This window comes from Pocillopora verrucosa, chromosome 11 (genome assembly GCF_036669915.1).
Source record: "Pocillopora verrucosa isolate sample1 chromosome 11, ASM3666991v2, whole genome shotgun sequence".
NCBI lineage: Eukaryota > Metazoa > Cnidaria > Anthozoa > Scleractinia > Pocilloporidae > Pocillopora > Pocillopora verrucosa.
This window is the reverse complement of record NC_089322.1, coordinates 8,284,682-8,294,224: the sequence shown is the minus strand read 5'-3', so window position 1 is coordinate 8,294,224 and position 9,543 is coordinate 8,284,682. Positions and strand designations below refer to the sequence as shown.

Here is a 9,543-nt window from a genome sequence, read left to right as displayed (position 1 = left end):
ACCCTCCCCTGTGTATATTTCCATTCACGCGCTTATATTTTTTACATTCGTTAAAGGCTATAGTATAATAGCCGAAAGCTCATATTTTAAAACCTTTTAACCAGAGAACGTTTTTTTTTTTTAATTTTTACCTTTTTCACAATGTGCACACTGTTTAAATTTAGGTTTTGTCGAGCGTTTTTACAACAAGCCTTTGGTTCGGGAGATTAGGCGTCCACTCTCATGTTTTAGACATTAAATATAGCTATCCTTATCGATATTTTGACGGAGTTTGCACCGAAAAATTGATTCAAACTAGTTGAGAGTAGCAGGTGTTGTATAATTTAATTTTATGGAGCAAGGAATCTATTACGAAAAAGAAAAAGGTTTTTTACTTGCCATAAAAATAAAGCTTTCGAAAATGACCCTTACGAAATGTCAAAGTTGGACTGAGACCTCAAGATGTATGCGCCATCTATTTTTAAAAGGTTTTCATTTTCTTTTCCTTTGTTATTTTTATTTTGGATTTTAGGTCACAAAAGAATGCAAAGTGTCAAAGGGTGTTACGGTCAATATTAGTATTATGCATTGTATGACAGTTTAAAATTGGTTAATTCCACGCCATTACCAAAGAAAAAATGCTAATTTCCCTGAAGGAGGTGCTAATGATACTAGATGGATGTTTTCAAATAAAAGTTCAACAGCATATAAACTGCCTTCTGGCCATATGCCTGACAGTCGAACGATCTTAAATTTGACAGTATTTTCACATCTAAGTCAAATAAACACAATCTCCTTTGATCTGCAGGCTTATACGTGGTTCATTTTCTTTTCCTTTGTTATTTTTATTTTGGATTTTAGGTCACAAAAGAATGCAAAGTGTCTAAGGGTCTTACCGTCAATATTAGTATTATGCGTTGTATAACTGTTTTAAATTGCATGATTGCACGACGTTATCAAAGAAAAAGAATGCTAATTCCCCTGTATCTAGTTAGTTCGAATTCTCCGTGGCGCGAACAGTTACTGACGATACTAGATGGATGGTTTCTCGTTCTGGTTCATTTTGGCATCATATTCGGTTAAAACAGTTGCTCAGCGATGTAAGGTAACGCAACGATCTGAACATGGCTTAGTTCTCCTTGATCACGTTTTCAAATCGTTCACCGTGGATCGTTTGGCTTCGTGTTATATTGCCTGCAATTCACAGCCAGTGTGTCAAAGCCTTAACTTCAGGCTGAGTGACAAAACTTGCCAGTTTAACAAAGAAACTAAGATTTCCTGCCCGGCTTGTCTGAAGCAGCATGAAGGGTTTATTTATGCTGAAAACCCAGATAGAGGTGAGAATATCCTTAAAACAAATTTTTTCCCTTGTTATTTCGACAACTGAAGAAATTGGAAGACATAACTTCAAGGGACTAGGTTACGTAATGAGTCCACTCAGTTACAAGGCCTCAAGAAACGCAGAAAGTCTGCGTCATTCCGTCAAAGAGTATTAAAAGGAAACTAAGATTTCCTGCCCAGCCAGTCTGAAACAAAATGCAGGGTTTATCTATGCTGATAACCCAGATCGAGGTGAGAATATCCTTAAAACATTTGGGCTTTTGTATCGTTCTGTGTCTGTTAAGAAGGTTATGGCTACATTTTTTTACATGGTTCTGCCATAATGTTACCAAGGAAACTTTTGTGAGCTAGCAAACTATTTTCTTTGTTACTTCGACAACTCAAGAAATTGGAAGACATAATTTCAAGGGACTTGGTTACGTAATGAGTCCACTTAGTTCTAAGGTCTCTAGAATACGTAATTAGTCCGCGTCATTCCGTCAAATAGTAAACTTTAACCATTAAATTTGCTAGAATCTAACCTATCGACAAATGGACCCATTTCTAAGAGCCAAACGGCATAAAAACTAAACAATAAGGAAGACCGTTTAGTTATCGTATTATTAAAACTTTTACTTGCTTGTCATCAACTGCAAATTAAGATGTAGAGCGATCAATACGTTGTAACAAGTACTTTCATTTATAAATGTTAATTGTGTTGTCTACAGTTGTAATATGTTGATTACGCATGCAAAGTATAGTGATTTGTTTGCATATTTTTCGTTACAGCTTTACTTGGGTCAGTTCCCTTCAGAGCTGCCGAGTCCTGTCGACATATCATTCGGAAAGGAGATTCCACTGGGAATGGAGAGTACTGGGTCGACCCACAAGGCAATGGGAACTCCTTTAAGGCTTTTTGTGACATGACAACTGATGGAGGTACCTTGGTTTTTTTTTTTTCCGTTTTCAAATGTTGGTGTTTTTTCTTTGATCTTTATATAGCCGGGGTTTTTTTCAATTAATAGGTGGCTGGATGATGGTGGTAAACATTATTTTAGCAAGCTCTCAATCGTCATGGTGGAATGGCACAGCTGAACAAACGTTTCAAGGTATGCGTAACTACGCAAACGGCAAAATGGCTATAACCAAAAGCGCTATGAGCCAACTAAGAGCGTACATAAACTTTACCCAAATAAGATTTCACTGCAGCAAAGAAAAAGAAACAACATTCCACGTCCGAACGACTCTGAACAACAAAGGTACGGAAGCTGTGCGATATTTCAGCGGTGAAAGAGATGAGATGCCAGACTCGTGTGACTCCTTCGTCCGTATGGAAGGCGATAACTCAAGACTGGCTCAGAATTGTGCGACATGGGCATATGATGGTAAGTGGGGACATGTCGCAAATGGTGTTGGAGAGAATCGTCTGTACGATCACGCAGCATATGTGGGCGGCAAGTATCACTGGATAATTTCTGTTGATGGCAACTGGGACTGCGATGATAATACTAGTGACAACCTGTCTACTGGAGACTTTTGGAAAGTTTACGTCCGATGAAATACATATTCTTGCAATAACTTTGTATTAGGACGAAGCATAAGCGAAAAAGCCAAAAAGTCAAATGGAAATTTAAATGCATATAAACTACTCTCTGGTCACGCGCTTGACAGTCGAATAATTTTAAATTTGATAGTTTTTTGATCTTGTAAGTCAACCAAATTCACAATCTCCTTGAATCTGGCTTACACGTGGCTCAGCCACCTAATATAGTCTTGCCACGTGCACCTCCTTTCTATACATGATTCCCCTCACATTGAACCTACTTTCGCTTTCCGTAAAGTCTTGAACTATTATGTAATAATTTCGCTCTAGCCTGGTCAATGTCAAGTGTTTAGGGTGCCAGTTATTTAACTGTACATAAAATGTGACATTTTAACTCTTAATTGTAACCAAAAGCGCTATGAACCAACTAAGAGCGTACATAAACTTTATCCAAATAAGATTTCACTGCAGCAAAGAAAAAGGAACAACATTCCACGTCCGAACGACTCTGAACAACAAAGGTGCAGAAGTGGTGAGATATTTCAGCGGTGAAAGAGATGAGATGCCAGACTCGTGTGACTCATTCGTAACAATTTCGCTCTAGCCTGGTCAATGTCAATTGTTCAGGGTGCCAGTTATTTAACTGTACATAAAATGTGACATTTTAATTCTTAATTTATAAGTTAGTATTAGTATGGATGTTAGTCTTAATGTGATTTTCATTATTATATACCGCACAGATAAATAGTGCTTTTCGCGAGTCCCTAAGTTGTGGTTAAGAAGTGATCGGCAGGTACTATTCACCTCCGAGCAGCCGAAGAGGCAAAATCGCGCGTTAACAATTTAAGTGTAGATGCTTAAAAGAAATTCAGCTACCAGCGGCCAGAGTGGAAACTTTTTTCCGCTCATATTTTGCTTATCGATAGGTATTGGTAAGTAACTAAACGTGATGTAGTTTGTTTTCATAAAGGCCGCTTTAATTTGGAGAAAATCGAAAAATCTGTTTTTGCTGTCGGCGACGTCAGAACAGCCAGAACTTAAGACGAAGTGGGCTGTTCTCAAAATTTCGCTTGCATGCAAAAGGGAAGAAAGAGAGATAAATATTTTGGTTATCCTTGTTTCTTCTTCCCATGTCAACATTATGCTCAACGAACTTGAGGCAGAGAACCTTTCAACTTCACCCGGGAACTTCAGCTGTCGAGCATTTTATCGGAAATGTTAGATTCGATCAACCTTTCTTTGCGATTTAATTTTACATCTTGTACACTTTCAAAGTTTAAAATTTTAAAAATCTCAAAATAGGTTACAGTTGAACGTTCCAGTAGTCAAGAGCACATTTGTCTTTAATTATGTTGTAGCCCTGCTGTGGAGTAGCGTGACAGAACAAAATTATTCCTTCCGTGAGGGTGTAGAGAAACAACGACGCGAAAAAGTGCCGGTCCTGTTTCCGTTGTTTTCGATTTCACTTCAAGTGGACATTTCATAATTCTCTCGCATCCTTTTCTTCAAATTTCGACTGTCCATCAAGCCGTAAATATATATATTTTAACAAAATATGGGGCCTTACAAATTTAAAAATATTTCCACAAACTTCTCTTGAGTTAAGTTTTCTATGAGACTTTTGCTGTAAAGCACTGTACTGTTGTTATGCCGATGTTTATCGGTTGACCTTCATAATGTGACACATTGCTATCAGACATCTTCTCGTGATGTATATCAGCCAGAACTGATGCGAGCAACTCAAAACGATCGCAGATTTTTAGATGATCATGTGAAGAGGTCATCTGATAATCTTTGTCCTTTGGATCACTCAGGGCATATGCTCTGCAATGGTCTGGAATGTTGGATGCTTCGAAACGTGCCCCCTGCAAAGACAATATCAGTTAGTCACACATAATAAATAGTCACCTTTTTTATGTTTTGGTCAGCACATGAAATAAAATATGCTTCACTAACGAGTAAAAATGCAATTTCAAAGCCGTCTTTAAGAAACTTCGAACGTTCTAATCACATGACCAGTGACATAACAACCTGAAGGTCGCATAGAGTGTATCTTCATAAACAGTTACCAACACGTTAGATTAAGTTTCTGCTTGTTTCAAAAAAGAAAAGATATAACCCCCAACGTAGTCTCCCACATTTTTTCGCTTAGGCAAACTGGCCACTTCTAAATGCTCTATAACATTACTCTTTCAAATATGTGAAGTGCTTTCAGTTGCTCAGAGCATGTCCTCGCACTGGGATAAAATGCACTTTTAGACATGGTCACGTGATTGATGGCCTTATCACACCAAGTTTGCGGAAAATACATGCTTCAGGTCAAGTTTCTTTTTTTCAAGCTTGAATCTGTTTGTTGACATCTCTATACATGCATATCATAAATTTCTTTTTAAATTTTACTTTAAAATCGACCTTCAGATAATGCTTTGCAGACTTCAGGCGCTCCTTTAGTTCCCTTACCTTAGACATTCCCAGAAATTCGTCGCCAATCTGTTTACTACGTCAGCGACATCGTCGAAGGCTTGACTCTCGCAGAATTTATCTAATCGAGACTTTGAAGAGACTTTCGTACTGAGGCGGAACAAAAAGTCAGGTTTCGCGACGATGAGACAACATTGAGGGCTCCTTACACTTGTTCGGAACACTGCACTGTCCATCCAATACCTAGGGATGTTCTATGTGCTGAATAGACTGTCGTCTGATCAATATTTCGGGGAGAGAAGGTGGTTGCTCTCGCCCGAATCAAGTCAACTTTATTATCTATGCCATGAAACGCAAACATCGCCTTGCGGCCGGTTACATCCTGCTGATAGCTAACCAGTGGAATACATTCCTTTGCTCTGTTCCTGTTTCTTCTGTCGTGACCACTTCAGACTCCCACAATCGATAGAAATAAACGAGTATTTTCCATAGTTCTTAGGTGGCTTGAACCAGTTTCCGTGTATTCAGTTCTTTAAGTTTATTGACGCAGATGTCAGAAACTGATTGTTGTAAAATTAAATTAATTACCAGCCAGACAATGTCTGTCTTAGAAGTATGTAATCGTAAAGATATAAAAAGATATAAAGGTCGAAAAGTTTAAAAGGTTTATAAACAGTGCTGTTTTTTGCTATTTTAATAAAACAATCCCTTTTTTCAGTCAGCCGGAGCAGACAGAAGGATTTTGCTCTTTGTCACGCAACTCCGCTCCTTATCGGTTTATCTCCTCAATTTACAACTCTGTTGTAACTAAATTAGAGGGTGGCAACGTCAATCAAATTGAAGTTGTTCATTCAGCCAACAAAGCTTGTCACAATTGAATGTTTGTACTAATATATCGTATTTAAGAAGTACGTCCAATTTCGATTTGGAAAAAAAGTTATCGTTCCTTTTCAGAAAAAACAAGACGTTTACGTTAAATATTCAAATGTCTCGTATTTCAACTAAATTTTGTTCAACTTCAGAGAGTTCGCGTGAGGCGCAAACTGGTAATTTGAATATTTACCACCAAACTAGAAGTAAAACCCTCTATGAACTCATGCATTTGAAAATATTTTATCTCGCTTTCTTCCCTTTTGCATGCAAGCGAAGTTTTGAGAAAAGCCCAATTCGTCTGAAATTTTGGTTGTTCTCAAGTCGCCGACAGCAAAAATAGATTTTATTGATTTTCTCTAAATTGAAGCGGCCTTTCTGAAAACAAACTACATTACGTTTAATTACTGACCAATAACTATCCATAGGCAAAATAACAGCGAAAAAAAAAATAAGGCTCTGGCCGCGAAATTTTAGTTTTGCTTGATTTTTATAGGCATTGGCTCTTAAATTCTGACCAGTTTCTGATGTATGGACAGAAAAAAACTAATCGTTTTGGTTACTGTGTAGTGCATACAAAACAGTTATTCACCTCAGTGAAAATGATAGATATCTACCTCCACTTCGGTGAATAATTTTTTATTATAGCTTATATTCTCCATCGTTCATTAATGTACTCATTGTTTACGACATTAAATAAAGTTATCCTTATCCATATTTTCAAGCAGTTTGCACTGAAAAATTGATTTAAACTTCTTGAGAATGGCAGGTGTTTCACATTTTAATTTTATGGAGAGAGGAAAATAAAGCGGAAAAAAAAACTTTATTTTCGGTATGCCCTATACAAGCAGATAAGGTGCCAGTCGAGAGCCTTCTCATCTGGTGATGTTATCACACCAAAGTAAAAAATCCCTGTGGGATATGTTATTCTAACCGTGATTGCGTGCCTCCCTTTCGAAATAACAATTGTGTATTTTTGTTTTCTTTCTTTTCTGGTTAAAAACATATTCAAACCTGCTAGATAGTCGTTGATTGATAGATTTGAAGACTTGCTACAAAAGTAAAGCATTCAGAGCTGACCTTTACGAAATGTCAAAGTTGAACTGAGACCTCAAGATACATGCGCCATCTATTCTTTTTTTTTTTTGTATTTTGTATTTCAGGTCAAAAAAGATTGCAAGGTGTCAGCAGTATGTGTTTTATGACCGTTAAAAATGCATGATTGCACGACATCATCAAAGAAAAAAAAATGCTAATTTCCCAATAGCCGGTTGGTTTCGAGGTCTTTGGGGCACGAACACAGTCAAGACTGCAAGTACTGACGATACTAGATGGATGTTTTCTCGTTCTGGTTCATTTTAACATCATATTCGGTGAATACATTTGCTCAGCGATGTAAGTTAACGCAAAGATCTGAACATGGCTTAGTTCTCCTTGATCACGTATACAAATCATTCACTGTGGATCGGTTGGTTTCGTGTTATATTGCCTGCAATTCACAGCCTGCGTGCCAAAGCCTTAACTTCAGGCTGAGTGACAAAACTTGCCAGTTTAACAAAGAAACTAAGACTTCCTGCCCAGCCAGTCTGAAGCAGAATGAAGGGTTTATCTATGCTGATAACCCAAATCGAGGTGAGAATATCTTTAAAACAAATTTTTTTCCCTTGTTATTTTGACAACTGAAGAAATTGGAAGATATGACTTCAAGGGACTTGATTACGTAATGAGTCCACTCAGTTACAAGGCCTCAAGAAACGCAGAAAGTCTACGTCATTCCGTCAAAGAGTATTAAAAGGAAACTAAGATTTTGAGGCTGAATGCAGGGTTCATTTAGGCTGATAATCCAAATCGAGGTGAAAATATCTTTAAAGCACTTGGGTTTTTTTATTTGTCTGTAAAAAAAGTTTATGGTTAAATTTTTTACATAGTTCTGCCATAATGTTATCATGCAAACTTGTGTGGGTTAACAAATCTTTTTTCCTTTGTACTTCGACAACTAAAGAAATTGGAAGACATAGTTTCAAGGGACTTGGTAACGTAATAAGTCCACTTAGTAACAACGTCTCAAGATTACGTATTTTATCTGCGTCATTCCGTCAAAAAGTAGACTTCAACCGTTAGAGTTGCTTGAATCTAACCTATCATCAAACAGACCCATTTCTTAGAGCCAAACGGCATAAAAACTGTCCTACTAAGAACACCCTATAGTTATGGTATTATAACTTTTGCTTGCTTGTCATCAACCGCGAATTACGATGTAAAGTGATCATTACGTTGTAACAAGTACTTTCATTTATAAATGTTACTTGTATTGCCTACAGTCGTATGACATGTTGATTACGCATTCAAAGTAAAATGATTTGTTTGCATATTTCTTTCGCTGCAGCTTTACTCGGGTCAGTTCCCTTCAGAGCTGCAGAGTCCTGTCAACATATCATTAAGAGTGGAGATTCCACTGGGAGTGGAGAGTACTGGGTCGACCCACAAGGCAATGGGAACTCCTTTAAGGCTTCTTGTGACATGACGACTGATGGAGGTTTGTTTTCAGCTGTTTTTTTTTTTTTTTTTCTTAGTTGTTTATATAACCAGGGTTTTTTTTTTTTAATTTAAAGGAGGCTGGATGATGGTGTTGAACGTTATTTTGGCAAGCTCCCAATCTTCGTGGTGGAATGGCACAGCTGAACAAACGTTTCAAGGTATACGTAACTATGGAAACGGCAAAATGGCTATAACCAAAAGCGCTATGAACCAACTAAGAGCGTACATAAACTTCACCCAAATAAGATTTCACTGTAGCAAAAGAAAAGGAACAATATTCCACGTCAGAACGACTCTGAACAACAAAGGTGTAGAAGTGGTGCGATATTTCAGCGGCGAAAGAGATGAGATGCCAGACTCGTGTGACTCCTTCGTCCGTATGGATGGCGATAACTCAAGACTGGCTCAGAATTGTGCGGCATGGGCATATCATGGTAAGTGGGGACATGTCAGCCATAGTGTTGGAGAGAATCGTCTGTACAGCTACGTAGCATTTGTGGCCTACAGTTATCACTGGATAATTGGTGGCGACTGGAAGTGTGATGATGATACTAACAATAACCTGTCAACTGGAGACTCTTGGAAAATATATGTCCGTTGAAATACACCTTCATGCAATAACTTTGTAATGTAGGACAAAGGATAAACGAACAATAGAAAAGTCAAATGGAAATTTATTAGCATTTGGAAGGCTATACACCTGACACTCTAACGACTTTAAATTTTTTAGTTTTTAATATCTAGGTCAGCTAAATGCAATCTTAATATTATTGGATATGGCTTAAATTTCCGTTGAAACTTAGTCAACGATAACCGTCCCTAAAATGATTGTAGTTGCGGGAATTCAACGCACAATCAGAAGCTGAATTCAT

At 37.6% G+C, this 9,543-nt stretch overlaps 2 protein-coding genes across 2 annotated transcripts; both read left to right on the top strand.

The window, feature by feature from the left end:
• Positions 1 to 1,015: 1,015 nt before the first annotated feature.
• Positions 1,016 to 2,934, top strand: LOC131789816 (uncharacterized). Its single transcript, XM_059106989.2, has 3 exons — positions 1,016 to 1,316; positions 2,089 to 2,238; positions 2,325 to 2,934. Exons 1-3 carry the CDS (start codon positions 1,016 to 1,018, stop codon positions 2,855 to 2,857), a joined length of 984 nt encoding a protein of 327 aa, XP_058962972.2. The 3' UTR covers positions 2,858 to 2,934.
• A 4,530-nt stretch (positions 2,935 to 7,464) lies between these two features.
• Positions 7,465 to 9,272, top strand: LOC131789815 (fibrinogen-like protein A). The gene is made up of 3 exons (XM_066173949.1): positions 7,465 to 7,765; positions 8,520 to 8,669; positions 8,746 to 9,272. Exons 1-3 carry the CDS (start codon positions 7,465 to 7,467, stop codon positions 9,270 to 9,272), a joined length of 978 nt encoding a protein of 325 aa, XP_066030046.1.
• Positions 9,273 to 9,543: the final 271 nt, after the last annotated feature.